Source organism: Oncorhynchus nerka, linkage group LG19, assembly GCF_034236695.1.
Source record: "Oncorhynchus nerka isolate Pitt River linkage group LG19, Oner_Uvic_2.0, whole genome shotgun sequence".
Lineage (NCBI taxonomy): Eukaryota > Metazoa > Chordata > Actinopteri > Salmoniformes > Salmonidae > Oncorhynchus > Oncorhynchus nerka.
The window spans coordinates 22,829,542-22,847,037 of NC_088414.1; the positions used below are offsets into that span (position 1 = coordinate 22,829,542).

General features: G+C 42.8%; 1 protein-coding gene across 2 annotated transcripts in view; it reads right to left on the reverse strand.

The window, feature by feature from the left end:
• Window positions 1-4,963: 4,963 nt before the first annotated feature.
• The window catches only part of LOC115101193 (protein FAM78A-like), a 28,898-nt gene continuing 16,365 nt past the window's right edge, over window positions 4,964-17,496 (reverse strand). The window contains exons 1-2 of one of the 2 annotated variants that reach the window (XM_029620489.2): window positions 16,557-16,851; window positions 4,964-9,472 (exon numbers count right to left, since the gene is read on the reverse strand). In XM_029620489.2, the coding sequence (XP_029476349.2) occupies window positions 8,947-9,472; window positions 16,557-16,819 (789 nt within the window). In that variant the 5' untranslated portion in view covers window positions 16,820-16,851 and the 3' untranslated portion in view covers window positions 4,964-8,946. Of the gene's footprint in view, window positions 9,473-16,556; window positions 16,852-17,496 lie in introns of those variants that run through there. The other variant, XM_065004788.1, reaches the window with a different exon arrangement.

Below are 17,496 nucleotides of genomic sequence, written 5' to 3' on the forward strand. Positions count from 1 at the left end.
TGATTATCCTGCCCTGATTGAATCCATTGAGGTTCACACACCATACTATATAGTACATGCCTTTATATCACTTGTGCTGTGTGGTTATATTAAAGCAGTGTAGAAATATGCACATGTCAATTAAACATGTATAACATAAGCTATTCTATACAAATGTAATTCATAATTCACGAACACACGACTTTAGCAAAACTATAGAGCCCCCAATCTTCAGAAGACATACTTTTGGAATGTCTGAAAACTAGCTGACGGTGTGGTGGCTGTGAATCTATTTGCCTGCCCTTTCATACAGTTTGTCAAGATATCTCAGAGGAGCAGCCTTGGGATCCAATCTAAATGTCACCTCTCCCTCTAATACCATAAGCCCCAAGGCTGGTCTGCTTGATGTGATATTTCAATCAGTCTGGACTGCTGGTTGCTCCTTGATGGAGGCTTGGCAGACATACTCTCTAACACATGTGAACACACATGAGGAAGGTTCAGATCAATCAAGTAAGCTTTTCCATGTTGGTTGATGATCTCATTCTGGTCATTTTAACAGAGGCATTGGTCTTGAAGTCTAGTCACAAAATCATCACTATCAACCCAAGATGGGTGATATCTTTTATGATTTCTCTCCCTCCAACTGACACATAGATGTATAAAACGTAAAGATATTTCCTCTAGGCATAATAAGGATTCAAATGTATCCAGGACAACTCTAAAGACTACTCTATAGTGCCACAAATACACGTCTGTTTTATTCTTCTGGATGTAGCAGCAGTTATTGTCCCCCCACTTAAAGAAAGTGCTGTAGAGGTGGTGTAATGGAGGTTTCGGGTCATAGCACAGGCTTGTCGCTGTCATGGCTTTGGATGTTGATGATGATGTCAGAGGTTATCATCACCACTGTGTTCCCATCTCTGTGCTTACACATCTCTCCTCCTAGATTATACTGCTCTCTATCAATCTCTCTCTATATTTATCTTTGTATCTATCCCTCGGGTTTATCCTTGTCTCTCTCCTCTCTGTCTCTTTCTCTCTCTCACTCTGTGTCTGTCTCTCTGTACAGTAGTGGTGTTTTTAAGAGGTATTTCACAGCCCATGCACATCAGTTCATTGATTTATTGTTCCCCTGTGGCAGAGGCACTCACCAGGCCCAATGCCCGAGCAGCATCATTAATAACCTGCCAATCCCCTCTTTCCCTTTTCTCTCTCTCTCTTGCTCTCTCTCCTTGACCATCTCTCCCTCGCTCATCCTCCCCTATTCTATCACTCTTTCCACCCCACCCGCCCCCCTCTTGTTTGTACAAGGCTTACATCATCAGAACTGAGGAGATCAAAATAAGTAATGTTCAGCAATGTGTGTCCTATGTACAGCAAGGTGTCCAACCCCTGGCCATAAGGGGCCCTGATGCATACAGGGTTCTTTCCCTTGACACTATAAGTAAATGAGTCATTGAGGTGTCTACACACCTGGGGGGTATGCGACGACACAAGCTAGATCTTCTCAGGTTTTCTAAAGATTCAGTTAGCTTCCCATTCCAGCTAAGGCTTCATCCGTACAATGACGGTGGATTTTGCTCTCCTCCTACAGCTAACTAACAGGCTTGCAACTGCATGTGCATGTCGCACGTGGCTATCCAAATGCCAAACTCTTCATTGAGACAATGCTAAAACATCAATCGATGGTCAGTGCCATGTTTTTATTTGTGCCGAAATCAAAATGAAAGACCAATTATGTTGCGAATTCAACAGGCTGTGGTGTGAAATAGGCTTTTAGAAATGCCGTCTTTATTTGATTTCTTCGGTGTGTTTGGGTGTGGTTATCAATGCACAAGCACCTTTTTCTACTCCTATCGATTAAAATAATTGTATTAAGTCATACAAAAGTTTTACTGTGCATGAAGTTTCAAATGCATTTGCCATTACTGAATGTGTAATGTAATAGGTATTTTAACATTATATTTTAGCACACACATACATTTAATATTAAAATAGTTAATCAGTTGTCGTCCTCAAATGAAGTGGATGATGATGCAATCTTTGCGAGAGGGAGGTAATCTGATTTCATTGGTCCTCAACTCGGGGCTCAGACACTTCATCAGAATAAATGGAGTTGGTCCTGAGTTATCCTGCCCCGGAGCAGGTTAGATCTGAATGATTCGTTGCCATAGCAATTTACCTGGCTAAAAGGTGAGCCACTTTCGTGGTACCGGTTATTCCAAGTTGATCTCTGAGTTGACCAAAGTTACCTTACTAACTCCTCAAACTACATTTGTGGTGTTGGGCTCTGATTTTACTCTGAATCAGGCAGTTTAGAGGAGGAGACAAAAAAACAGCAGACACATGATATGTGGTCCTTGTATCCTTGCATTAGACACCCACTTAGTCAGGGTGGCGCAACATGAAATGCTTGCAACTGTGAAATGCTTAAGAATTTGTTCCTAAATGACTTGCCTAGTTAAATAAAGGTTAAATAAATAAAACAATCATTCACGACTGTCTTTGTGTGTTTGGACCATGATAGTTTGTTGGTGATGTGGAAACCCTCGGCCCGCTCCACTACAGCCCCGTCGATGTTAATGGGGACCTGTTCGGCTCGCCTTTTCCTGTAGTTCACGATCAGCTCCTTTTGTCTTCTCTTGTCACCGTGGCAGATATAATGTTGCCTTACCACCTGGGGGGTGGCCCGTCAGGAAGTTCAGGATCCAGTTACAGAGGGAGGTGTTTAGTCCCAGGGTCCTTAGTTTAGTGATGAGCTTTGTGGGCACTATGGTGTTGAACACTGAACTGTTGTCAGTTAACAGCATTCTCACATAGGTGTTCCTCTTGTCCAGGTGGGAAAGGAGTGCGATTGAGATTGCGTCATCTGTTGGGGCGGTGTGCAAATTGGAGTGTGTCTAGTGTTTCCGGGATGATGGTGTTGATGTGAGCGATGACCAGCCTTTCAAAGCTCTTCATGGCTACCGACGTGAGTGTTACAGGGCGGTAATCATTTCGGCAGGTTACCTTCACTTTCTTGGGCACAGGGACTATGGTGGTCTGTTTGAAACATGTAGGTATTACAGACTGTCAGGGAGAGGTTTAAAATGTAATTGAAGACATTTGCCAGTTGGTCCGCACATGCTTTGTGTACATGTCCTGGTAATCAGTCTGGCTCAAAATTGTGCCCCATTACTCAAATAATTCAATTATGTAATTTGTTATACTATACCCCAGCCTTACTCATAGCACTGGAGTACAATGTTTAAAATATTGCTGAGAGAAATGTCATGTATAGAGCTGATACAATCATTTCTGTTGTACGCAATACATTTCTATCTTAAGGCTCTGTCATGGTGGTAATGTCTTCAAGGAGGGGGACACTAATCCGGACGCTTATAAGAAATTCCGCTACGCCCTCAGACGAACCATCAAACAGGCCAAGCGTCAATACGGGTGTAAGATTGAATCCTACTACACCGGTCCTGATGCTATTACGGTCTATAAAGGCAAACCCATCCACAAGCTGCCTAGTGATGCAAGCCTACCACCTCTAAATGCCTTTTTATGGTCGCTTTGAGGCAAGCAACACTGAAGCATGCATGAGTGCACCAGCTGTTCCGGACGACTGTGTGATCACGCTCTCCGTAACCGATGTGAGCAAGAACATTAAACAGGTCAACATTCACAAAGCCGCGGGGCCAGACGAGGTCCCGAGTTGGAATTCCGAGTTGGATGACCATTCAAAACGATTTTTCCCAGTTGTCTTGAACACACTGAAGTCGAAAGTCGGAGATTTCCCAGTTCCCAGTTGTTTTGAACGCGGCATCAGATTGTAACTTTGGTACTTCAGAGTTGCCAGCCCCTTTCCAGGGGTTTTATTTAGCGTATAAACTTCTCTTGTGTTTGCCCCCCATTTAATGATAAATCCCCCATCATAGTAATATTTCCTGCATCATATCCCCCCACGATACATTTGCCCCCCCCCCCCCCCCCAAAAAAAAAAAAACTAAAATGGTTTTGGGTGATGATCTGTGAGGTGATAACATTTTATTTGCTTTGTGATTGGTCAAAACTGAAAACAACTTGTCAAGTCACGTGCTCCTGTTCTTGTATACACTGTAACAAGTACATTGACAATTTGTAATATGCTGAAAAGTGGCTAAACTAAGTGGCTAAACTATTTAGACTGTGTTATGGAATGAGTTTGGCTGTGGATGTGTTCCGTGTGATGCTTGGATGATGAAGTTTGCTTTTATCTTTTACAATAAAAGGTCAAATTGAGTAATAAAGTTGAAGACCTTTATTTTCCATCAGTACAAAAAATAATATTTAGATGCTGTTTAGAAATCAATGCTATTTAGCCGCGTTTGTTGCGTCATACGTTATGTTGCTACTGTTCCAATCACATATTTGAGATCGTTCGCTGCAGGGACCACTTAACAATGATCACAAATGCATGATCATATGCATCAAAGGGTTAACAAGTATAACACTAGATTGGGGTGAATAGCCTAATTAGTCAAATACATACAGTGGTAATTGCCCATTAAAGCTCTGGCATTCTGATCAAAGCCGGGAAATTCATCTTAGCAGGGCCAGAGCAGAGGGGAAGGACGAATGCCTCTGGTCTTCAATAGGGAGTTTAATTAATACTCTCAAACTCTAAACCAAGTCTGCCTTAGTGAAAAAATAACAAGAAAATGACTGTATTTACTGATGTTAATAGATGGTATATTATGTATTCCAACGTTGACTAATGGATATTTGACTGTTGATTATGGTTAAGAAATAGTTTATAAGCAGACTTTCAAATAAGTGTCACCAACTCTTTTCCTTCATAATGTATGACATGGTATCAGAGTTGATAAAAGCTAGGGTGTTGTGGGTGCTGTGTGTGAAGCATCTTGGCAAGGTGCTTTTGTAGATAGAATCACCATGTCACAGGGTGCATATTCTCCCATCACAACACTTTAGGAGACAGATGCCAGGGAACAAATAACATTTGCAATTTTTTTTTAATTCATGAAAAATACCACTCTTTTCATTTTCAGTCATTTTTTAAAATCATTGTGCATATTCACGGTTTTAAATATTTGCCAGTACTGTTCCATTTTCAAGTATCGAGTATCAGTGTCAATGACAAAGCACAACAAGAAAATACTGTATTTTTGTTTCAGTGCTGTGAAATATATTAGAGCATTTTTCAGAAGACAAACCAACAAACCCAAAGAAATTAGAAATACATAGCCTATTGTGTATAATCTGCTACAGTTAGCCATGGGGCTACTCTACTGAAAACCTAGTCAGAGGTGAAGGGAGTGAAGGGTAAGATGGACAGACAAATGGAATATCCAATCAACTCTTTTGTTTACATGGGGTAAGCCAATAGCAAAGGATAGGAAATAATGATGGGCAATCCTGAGAGTGAGCTTGGGCCTGTAATTGGTTGAACTAAAGCTACATCTTTTCTGCTGGTCTCTGAAGAGTTGCTGGACTGTTTACAGGACTCTTTTACATAAAGATCCATAGAAAAGGTGGTAGCCTTCAACTAGGAGTTGTGGGTTTAGGAAAGGAAGGTTCTACCCAGTGGCACAACCCCAGAAGGAGAAACATGAAGTCAATGAATTTCACTCATTCAATGATGGCATCGTAATCTCATAAGAACGTTTACGTAAATGTCCATTTTTAAAAACAGAACTCAGTTAGAGGTGTGTTTCCAGGAAGCACTTGTACATTATGAGATGGCCTCATCAGTACCACATAACAACACGGTCAGACTCAGAGACATTGAGGCAATCGTCTCCTCTGTGACCTCCCTCTCGTGTGTGTGTTTTGCTGGGGGCCAATAAGCGCTGTTCACACTCAGTCAGTGTGATGATGTGACGATCCGATAGGATGCAAGGAGAGACCGTCCCCGGGGGCCTCTGTCCCTGCTGTCTTATGACAACTGTGTGTGCCCCACCCCTTCTAACACTGACCTTTGCCCTCTAGCCCTAAGAGCCCATCATATATCACTCCAGCCACCCTTGGCACAGCTGAACACAGTGTATCTGAAGGGGGCTCAGTATTTCACAGCAGATATAATAATGGCAGCACTTCCACCCACCAGTCCCCTCCTCCCTCAGCCCAGATGATTGAGTCCAGAGCAGGGGCTATCTCACAGAGCTGACGCAGGGCAACGAGGGCCATCTGATTAGGCTATTATGCGGGTCCAAAATGTAATTATAACAAGAGAGAGCTGCAGTATACATACTGTATCATAGCTATCATACTGAAGATCTCATTTGGCGAGGCTATCAGTCTATCTAGTTTCCTAACCCTGTCTCTTTTTTAATTATGTTCAGCTACTACACACTTGGCTGCTCTGTCTTTTCTCATCAGGCAAAGATGTCAAATTACGGTTGATATTTGGTTGAGACGTCAACAGATTTGAGTAATTTTAAATAAACCAAACCACGAGGTAGGCTAAAATAACGAAGGAAACAATGGTGACTCAACACATTTTTGGCCAGTTGTTGGTGGCATTTGATGGTAATATTACTCTACCAAGAAAGCTTTGCCTCCAAAAAATATCAAACCACAATGGCATAGCATCTATACTAAAACAATACCATCAGTGGCAAAAGTGGAGATGCTGTTTTCTCAACCACTTCAAAATGGCAGCTTGACCCCGGTGTTACAAAACACAAACATCAGTCCCTGTTCCTTTTTTCTTAGCCTGTTGTTGTTGTTGATGATGTTATAAGGAGATAAAAAAGCCTGATGCCAAATTCTGCCCCACAGTCATCCCTCTACCACACCCCCTCCCTCCCTCCTCCATGAGAGAGATTTCAGCCCGGGGTAAAGCTGCCGTTCCCACAGATAAATGAATGACTAGACATTGTCCCATTTATGGAGGTATTTAGCTAGCCGGGGCTCTGTGCATTATCCCTGGGAGAGGAGGAAAAAAAGCACCACATTTCTACACCGGTGGATACCCCTCAAGTGGGTCTTCTATATGCCAGGCTGAGCCTCGCTTTTCTACTACTGCCTGCTCTTCCTCCACACAAGGAAGACAGAGGAGAGGGTGAAGAGAGGAGGGATGGAGGAAATAGAGAGATGGATCGAGGGGAGCAGAGAGAGACAGATGGATCAGAGAGAGGAGAAAGTGGGGACAGGATAAATGGGGACGAACATCAGAAGTGGAGAGAGGGTGAGGGGAGCGGGGAGGACAAGGAGAGAGAATAGAGAGGGAGGGAAGTGGGATACATCCAGTTAACCTCTGCAGAGCCACCCCACACACAGGGACCCTAAAGCCAAGATTATTTATCTCCAATAGCATTGCATGGAGGACTGCTTTCTTATTGCCCCTGGATTTGAAACACAGTCATTTCCCCTGGCTACTGCTTGCTGTGATTGCTTATTAATACCAATATTGATTAGGTGCTAGCATACCCCTCTCTTCTGACAGCTGTAGAGAGGAGAAGAAAGGCAGAGGGATGGATGGATGGCGCGAGGGAGGTGTGTGTGACAAACACTTTACAGGGGCAGGGGCCCTAAAATGGAGGGAGTGGTGATAAATCAAATAAAAGATAACATGATGAAAGACAGTATTCTCTCTGTAAAGGGAGGTTGTTGTCAACCCTTGCTGTCTATCTGAATGTCAGCTGAATGGGTCTCAATGGGTTTGAATGTTGTCAGAAAACCTTTTACACTGCCAAACATAACATGTGCGTTTGCATTGATGAGATGAGCATACTGGCATTGTGAAAGGGTTTGTTTGAATTCATTTTCTCTGTATGTTCTGTGGGAGTAAAGAGTTCTAGCAGTATTAGGACCCAATTTTGTTCCCTGTAACCCCGTAAATAATGCTAATTTAACCATTCTCCTATTTGTTTAAAATACTATTTGTCCCGCTACAGTGGTAAATATTTCTACAAAAATGACAATTGCTGAATGTCATTACACTTTTTGGTGTTTTGTAACAGATGCCTCTTTCCATATATCAAATGAGTGCGCGTGTTTGGGATGCTGGAATTATTTTGGTGTGGACGAACATGTGCAGGTAGCCTACTTTTTGAAGAGATTTGTTTGACAATCAAATGAAACCACTGTGACTGGTTGTGTACATACCACATGAAAAGGTCATATATTTCAACGATTGAAATGCCGTGTGTTTACTATTAGACCCATAAAAACAGGGGTCTAATCATTTGCACTCAGTTGTCACTGTTCCATTCCTAAACCCACACACAACAGCACCAACAATCTGGATGGAAGAAGAGACAAGACATGGCAAGGGATATTGCATTGCACGTGATTAAAGGCTCAAAGTTAAAAGCGATGTAAACTTAAGGCAGCATGGATTGAATGTCTCGCATGTTTAAAAAAAAAAGTACTAAAACTACACGTCTCCCAGATGTGGTTCCTATTCACTATCCCTCATGTAGAGCACAGAAGAGTGCTTATTCACAAAAAGTGCACTCTCTCCAAGACCATAAATAAAAACACAACTTTGTGCATGTACCATGTACATAAACACGAACATGAATACTATGTTATTTGTTCCACCAACACACACTCCCCAACCCTCCCAAATTACAATCCCCAAAATGCAACAAAAAATGCAAAGTTTCTGTGGGTATTTTTTTGCAATGACTTCATCTAGCACAGTGAAACCCGACCCCAATTGAAGGTAGAATGGTTGCAGTTTGTTCATTCCTGTTTTTAAAGTCTGCTCCAGCTCCCACTTATAGGCAACGAGTGTCCTCTTTCTCCAAGCTGCTCTTGTCCTTGTTTCACTTTCTCTCCCTCTCTCGCTCAATTTTTTACAAAAAGCGAGAGAAGAGATCGGAAACGTAGAGGCAAATAGAGGCAAGGAGCTTGAAGGAAGGTTAAAAGGAGAAGAAAGGAAAAGGAAAGTAGATCAAAAGAGAAGAAAGGAAAAGTGAGGTGTAGGTAGTGGGAGAAGAGAAAGAGCGTTTAACCTCCAGAGGTCAGTCAGTATTTGGGCGGGATGACCACGACGGCTTCCCCGGTCTTTGGCCGCCACATGAGCACCTGAGCGTCGTTGGCATTGGGCTTGACCATGGCGTTTGGGGGGATGGGTTCATTCTTGCCCAGGATGTGGGGCTGCTCCTGGGCCACGGGCTCACGCAGCATAGCCCTCTGGCCCAGGAGCTTGTCAGGGTCCACCTCGATGTGGAGCTGCATCCTCCAACGGATGGTCTGCAGCACCAGGGTCTCGGCCGTGGCCTGATTGATGGCCACCAGCCAGGTGGTGAAGCTCTGGTCGCGGCGGATGCTGCTGAGCTGCGGCATGTTGCTGTCGCTCACAGGAACTCCCCACGTAACGCTGGGGTAGAAGTTGTCGTTCATGCTGACCGTGAACTTGGTGTCCTTCTTGGTGGGGCCCACAATGGTGCACGTTTCCGTGGTGTTGCCATACCAAGGGTAGTTGACGCCATCCGAGTCGCTGATGGCCTGGATCTTGCCATCCCGCAGGTCAGGGAGTTCCCAGCTCGACCTGGAAGTGGAAAAGCAGGTAGTTATATTTAACCCGGAAGGTTAAAAAACAGAGTGAGGTTTAAAGTTCACGGCAAAATCAAAGATGGTGCCAATCACTCACATTCATATGGGATTGAAGTATTCTTGTGTGTATATATAGCTAAATGTACACAACAGATGGTGTGAACTGTCAAAGGAACTCAATTTTAGAGCACTTTTTTAATGTGAATTTTGGAAAAACTATTCCTTTAACCTGGAAGTGGAAACAAGAAGGGGAGACTTGTTTTACATGTGGGAATCTCTCTGCATTTGGTTACTGCTTTCCTGACAAAACTTGTTTGAGAGATGTGTCAATCGTAATAGGCTCTTACCCACTGTTAAATAATGGCTGGAGGATAAAGGTGGAGACTATCTCCCTGAGAGGCTCAAACAGCCTGGCTGAGTGGGTTTGTTATTGAGAATCAGGGCAGCACAATCACAGCACATCCCAGGTTCCCATTGTTAACAGCCTCCCCGCCTGTCTAACCCACTCCTGTGTAGTAAGTCACTGTAGATGCATGTCAATGATCTCAAATGGCTTCCTTTTCTCATTTCTCACTGACCAATGATCTGTCAACACAGGATAGGTGAAAGTCCTAAGCCTATCGGGATTGCTTTGCTTCGTCCACCCTTAATTTAGATCTGAGTGAATTAAGTGACAGTGAATTTTGTAGTATTGAGATGTAGCGGGTGAAATTGTGGGACAGAGGCACCTAATAAACAATCCTGTCCGCCCCCTCGGCAGGAAGAAAATTACCTTTCTCCCAGAAGTGGAGGATCAGCAGAACTGCTGTAGATAACAGTGTGATCACCAGTCACATGACAGGTCTGCATGGACATTGGTTCAGTTTCTGTATAAGCACTTTGTGACAACTGCTGATGTTAAAAGGGCTTTATAAATCAATTTGATTTATTTATTCAAAGAGGTTCTAGATTGTGATCTTTAGGCAAGCCCCCGTGTGTGTGTGTGTGTGTGTGTGTGTGTGTGTGTGTGTTATCCATGTCCATTCTTGTCGCTACAAATCACTATCCTCTCTATCGATCTGGCTCCAAAACAACTTGAACAATCTTTACATCTATAAATATATCTCTGACAGGAGCCAAATTGTAACATCAATTTCACTGTAAAGGGCCAACTACTACAGACAATGGCCAACAAAGCACCCCCCGTATTTTTATCTTGATAACACATGGTTTCATGAGAACAGAACATGCCCCAGAGCAAGAACATTTGGCTTTTTCTTTCTCCCTCTATTGGAGGCCTAACGATACTACAGGATCTACCTACTCTTTATAGACTGTATTTTATTATAGTACTTTTCTGTTTTCAGTACTGTATTCAAAACCATGGGAGGTGCTCTATTGAAATAGATAGGAAGAACCCAACAGATGTGTATTTGTGCCATCTGGGGGGATAGCTGCTCTGAGAGAGAGTGAAGGACCTGTTAATACCAGTTTCATCTCTCTCTCGCTCACTATCCTCTCTATTCTCTTTTCATATTATGTTTCGTTTGCAGAGCTGAGGGACGTCTCTCTAATCTCCACACAGCATAATTTTATTTGTTTTATTTTGTTTTTTTCCATTCAGTAGCTCTTTAGGCCCAGTGTGAGAGATTAACACACATACACACAAACAAACACACATCTCAGAGCAGCTATCACCTCATATGGCACAAATACTGCACGCATCCTCTATTCTGGGCAGATCAATGGCCAAAGTAAATGTGCCTCTCCTATTTCATCTAAGTGACACATTTCTGCTGGTTTGGGGTTCAAAAGAAGAATGCCCCGGTACTCTGATTTGTAAGAGGGCACAACAAAACCTATTCCCCCTCAGGACACTGAAAATATTTGGCATGGGTCCTCAGATCCTCAAAAGGTTCTACAGCTGCAAAATCAAGAGCTGGTTGCATCACTAACTTGTATGGCGACTGCTCGGCCTCCAACCGCAAGGCACAACAGAGGTTAGTGCGAACGGCCCAGTACATCACTGGGGCCAAGCTTCCTGCCATCCAGGACCTCTACACCAGGCGGAGTCAGAGGAAGGCCCTGAAGATTTTCAAAGACTCCAGCCACCCTGGTCCTAGACTGTTCTCTCTGCTACCACATGGCAAGTGGTACCGGAGCACCTCCAAGAGGCTTCTAAACAGCTTCTACCCCCAAGCTAAGACTTAAGACACAACATCTAATCAAACAGCTACCCAGACTATTTGCATTGCCCCCCCCACCTTTACCCCACTGCTACTCTCTGCTGTCATCTATGCATAGTCACTTTAATAACTCTACCTACATAACCACCTAAAATTTGTTCACCATCTACAGTTGAAGTCAGAAGTTTACATACACCTTAGCCAAATACATCTAAACTCAGTTTTTCACAATTCCTGACATCACCGCTTTATTTGAAAGAATGTGCCATGTCAGAATAATAGTAGAGAGAATGATTTATTTAAGCTTTTATTTCTTTCATCACATTCCCAGTGGGTCAGAAGTTTACATACATTCAATTAGTATTTGGTAGCATTGCCTTTAAATTGTTTAACATGGGTCAAACTTTTCAGGTAGCCTTCCACAATAAGTTGGGTGAATTGTGGCCCATTCCTCCTGACAGAGCTGGTGTAACTGAGTCAGGTTTGTCGACCTGCTTGCTTGCACATGCTTTTTCAGTTCTGCCCACACATTTTCTATAGGATTGAGGTCAGGGCTTTGTGATGGCCACTCCAATACCTTGACTTTGTTGTCCTTAAGCCATTTTGCCACAACTTTGAAAGTATGCTTGGGGTCATTGTCCATTTGGAAAACCCATTTGCGACCAAGCTTTAACTTTCTGACTGATGTCTTGAGATGTTGCTTCAATATATCCACATAATTTTCCTCCCTCATGATGCAATCTATTTTGTGAAGTGCACCAGTCCCTCCTGCAGCAAAGCACCCCACAACATGAAGCTGCCACCCCCGTGCTTCACGGTTGGGATAGTGTTCTTCGGCTTACAAGCCTCCCCCTTTTTCCTCCAAAGATAACGATGGTCATTATGGCCAAACAGTTCTATTTTTGTTTCATCAGACCAGAGGATATTTCTCCAAAAAGTATGATCTTTGTCCCCATGTGCAGTTGCAAACTGTAGTTTGGCTTTTTTATTGCGGTTTTGGAGCGGTGGCTTCTTCCTTGCTGAGTGGCCTTTCAGGTTAGGTCGATATAGGACTCGTTTTACTGTGGATATAGATACTTTTGTACCTGTTTCCTCCAGCATCTTCACAAGGTCTTTTTTTGACACCACAGTACGTTCATCTGTAGGAGACAGAACGGGTCTCCTTCCTGAGCGGTATGACGGCTGCGTGGTCCCATGGTGTTTATACTTGCGTACTATTGTTTGTACAGATGAACGTGGTACCGTCAGGCATTTGGAAATTGTTCTGAAGGATGAACCAGACTTGTGGAGGTTTACAATTGTTTCTGAGGTCTTGTCTGATTTCTTTTGATTTTCCCATGATGTCAAGCAAAGAGGCACTGAGTTTGAAGGTAGGCCTTGAAATACATCCACAGGTACACCTCCAAATGACTTAAATGATGTCAATTAGTCGCTCTGGATAAGAGCGTCTGCTAAATGACTTAAATGTAAATGTAATTAGCCTATCAGAAGCTTCTAAGGACATGACATCATTTTCTGGAATTTTCCAAGCTGTTTAAAGGCATAGTCAACTTAGTGTATGTAAACTTCTGACCAACTGGAATTGTGATACAGTGAATTATAAGTGAAATAATCTGTCTGTAAACAATTGTTGGAAAAATTACTTGTGTCATGCACAAAGTAGATGTCCTAACCGACTTCTCAAAACTATAGTTTGATATTAACAAGACATTTGTGGAGTGGTTGAAAAACGAGTTTTAATGACTCCAACCTAAGTGTATGTAAACTTCTGACTTCAACTGTACATACTACCTCAACTAACCAGTGCCCCTGCACATTGACTCTGTATCAGTACCTCCCTGTATATAGTCTCGCTATTTTTATTTTACTGCTGCTCTTTAATTACTTGTTACTTTTATCTCTTATTCTTATCCGTATTTTTTTGAACTGCATTGTTGGTTAGGGGCTCGTAAGTAAGCATTTCACTGTAAGGTCTACCTACACCTGTTGTATTCGGCGCATGTGACTAATAAAATGTTATTTGACATAGCCAGACTAGGGCAAGGGGTGGAGGTTATGTTGGGGATTGTAATATTGGGACAGTGTGTGTAATCTTTGACATGCAGACCCGAAACATCCCATGCTGTAACGGGTGTAGATAAACCCTCTGCATTCTGGATATACAGTGCCTTCAGAAAGTATTCACTTCCGATGGGGCAGGGGTCTAAGGCACTGCAACTCTGTGCAAGAGGCGTCACTGCAGTCCCTGGTTTGAATCCAGGCTGCATCACATCCGGCTGTGATTGGGAGTCCCATAGGGCGGCATACAATTGGCCCAGCGTCGTCCGGATTTGGTCGGGTTAGGCCGTCATTATCAATAAGAATTTGTTCTTAACTGGCTTGCCTGGTTAAATAAATAAAATACAAATTCACACCCCTTGTTACGACTCCCACCGAAGGTGGCTCCCCTGCCTGTTCGGGCGGTGCTCGGCGGTCTACTATCCGCCGCCGATCCCTTTTCTGTTCGTTTGGTCTTATTAGTTGCACCTGTTCCTTATTGTGTTTCTTGATTTTGTCTATTTAAGCCTGTTAGGCCCGCCTAGGTTTGTGCGGGATTGTTAGTCTGTGAGTTTGTGAATGTTCGATTGTATTTTATTTTTCCGGACATTTTGGGTCCTGTGTATGCGCCAGTTGATGCGCCTTGTGTTTTTGGCGTGACCGTTTCTTCCTGGTAATAAAATGTACATTTATTTGAACCCTCTGCGCCTGACTCCAAACCCACTGTTCTTAAAGGACTCTGACACCCCTTGACTTTTTCCACATTCTGTTGTGTTACAGCCTAAATATAAAATGGATTAAACTGAGATGTTGTGTGTAACTGGCCTACACACAATACCCCATAATGTCATAGTGGAATTATGTTTTTAGAAATGTTTACAAATGAACAAAAAATGAACAGCTGAAATGTATTGAGTCATTAAGTATTCAACCCCTTTTTTATGGCAAGCCTAAATAAGTTCAGCAGTAAACATTTGGTTAACAAGTCACATAAGTTGCATGGCCTCACTCTGTGTGCAATAATAGTGTTTAGCATGATTTTTGAATGACTACCTCATCTCTGTTACCCACTCATACACTTGTCTGTAAGGTCCCTCAGTCGCGCAGTGAATTTCAAACATTGATTCGACAGCTGTAATCGCTGCCAAAGGTATGTACTTACTCAGGGGTGTGAATACTTATGTAAATTAGATATTTATGTGTTTAATTTTCCAAACATTTGCAAAAATGTCCAAAAACATATTTTCACTTTGTCATTATGGGGTATTGTGTGTAGAAGGGTGAGGAATAAAAATAAGAATCCATTTTGAATTCAGCCTGTAACACAACAAAATGTGAAATAAGTCAATAGCTATGAATACTTTCTGAAGGCACTATACGTCAACTTATGGTCCCCTGCCACAGGATGTGGGACGAACTGAATTTGTGTCAGTCACAGACATCTGTTAATAGACAGGGGGAAGTCAATTTGAGCGAACTGCCTGAGCTCACTTTAACTCATTTCGTAATATTTGGAAAATAATGTGATTTCTCATACCATACAGCTTCTGTTGACTCCAGTAGCCTACCTAACAATGAAACCCAGCTTGAATGGATCCATTTAACAAAGTGTTTATGAAAGCCTTGGCTTTAGAGAAAATGGTGGACTCAGTCCTTGCCCACCACCGCTCTATAGAATCCAACAGTGCTAAAGCGTACTGCATCTTCAAGGACACTATCACCTCTCTATGCACCAGAGACAGTGAATTGATACACTATATATGCAAACAGCCGATTCTGGGTTTGGCGGATGCCAGGAGAATAGTACCTGCCTGAATGCATAGTGCCAACAGTAGAGTTTGATGGAGGAGGAATAATGGTCTGGGGCTGTTGATTCGGACTAGGCCCCTTAGTTCCAGTGAAGGGAAATCTTAACGCTACAGCATACAATGACATTCTAGAGGATTCTTTCCAATTTTGTGGCAACAGTTTGTAGAAGGCCATTTCCTGTTTCAGCATGATAATGCCCCTGTGCACAAAGCGAGGTCAATACAGAAATGGTTTGCCGAGATCAGTGTGGACGAGCTTGACTGGCCTGCAAAGAGCCCTGACCTCAACCTCATCAAACACCTTTGGTATGAATTGGGACCGCCGAACCAGGCCTAATTGCCCAACATCAGTGCTCGACCTCACAACTGCTCTTGTGGCTAAATGGAAGCAAGCAATGTTCCAACACCAACTCAATATTAAAAAAGCTGTTCTTAATGTTTTGTACACTCGTGTATGTATTACATATCTATCAAAAAGGCTAAAGTTACCTATTAACATTTGAGGTTTTGAATGATATAGGGACATAAGGTTTATCCCCATGGACATGGGATATAAAAGTGGATTTTTGTAAAGTCTTGATGGTTTGGTTTTTTCAATCTAATAATTGATTTGATTTCGCAAAAGCATGGAATTGCAAAATGAATAAAAATGTGCCTTGGCTTTTCTGCCTTTCCTAATTTCCACTAACTTTTCTCGAACTTTTCTCCGGAAATCATCATGACGCAAGTGTGTTCCAGCATCGAGGTACAGTAGACTGTTGACGTTCTGAAGTTAGCCCTCCAATCTCCAAAAATATCTTGGAGGTGTCAAAGCCCCAGCGCCATTGAGAGGTGAATATGAAAAATGTAGATTACGGATGGCAGGTATGGTCTGGAATTTTAATTCAGGGTTATTTATATTAGGTCTTAGTCTACTCAAATGTGATTGCCTCTGCACCTGATCAAACTGTAGCCCTAAGTAGCCTAGTCCCATCACCTGCACCGTTGGTGAGTGAGACCTAGACCTACATTTCACATGATTGTTTACGAATTCCCTTGTAATGCGAGTTGAGTTTAGGTTGATACTCACATCCCTTTGGTTCCATATTTGTTGTAGAACTCCATGTGGTTGCATGCTTGAATCCAGCCAACAGTCCACGTCTCTTTACCGGCCACCTGCGGCACTAATACTCGAGCAGAGGCTCGGAAGTGCGGTGTTCGATAGCGCAGAACCACATTGGATGACTCGTCGATGCTGGTTGGATTGGAGTCGATGGAGGAGTTCACCTCGAGAACGATGATACTTTCACGGAAACACTTGGGCTTACACCTGATACTCTGGATACAGCCCATTGCATTAAATAGCAACACAATCCACAACAACGTCCTGAGATCTGGAGGAGAAAGACGCATGGAAACAGCAACTAATTCACAATTGCATCCATATTTTCAATAGTTAAAAAATACAAAAAAACGAAAAAGGGTGGCACTGGCAAATGGCCACTCCACTGTTCTCCGTTGAGAATGACTAGACTATCACTTTGCTGACATGTTCATAAAAGCCATGCATTTTGCAACCAGTTCTGTATTCCAACACTATGAGGAAAAATGTAGTGTTTTACTCAATAATAGAACTGTGCTTTCTGCTTTTCGTTAGCGATCCGCTCACATCACCAAAAAAGGGCCGATGCAACTTTCTTTTCCGTGTCTTGAAGCTTCCTCCATCAATAGAAGTGCCTATTCAGATGTCTGTGCTGTATGATCTGTTTCACCCCCACAAGAAGCTTGAGGTCGCCCGCGATCACTGGCAACTTGCGACCATCGGAGATGTACACCAGAAAAGATTCACATTTAGGCCTACTTTGTGATCTAATAAAGCAGACGAAATAGCTCATTGTGACGCATAATTTACAAAAACTGCTAACGTAACATTTCGACGTCATATTGGCGGAGCTCAGCGCCTCTCATCTGCGAGCCTATTCATTTCCACTTTCATTATCCTCCTGAGTGTGCGTAAAATCAACTTTCCC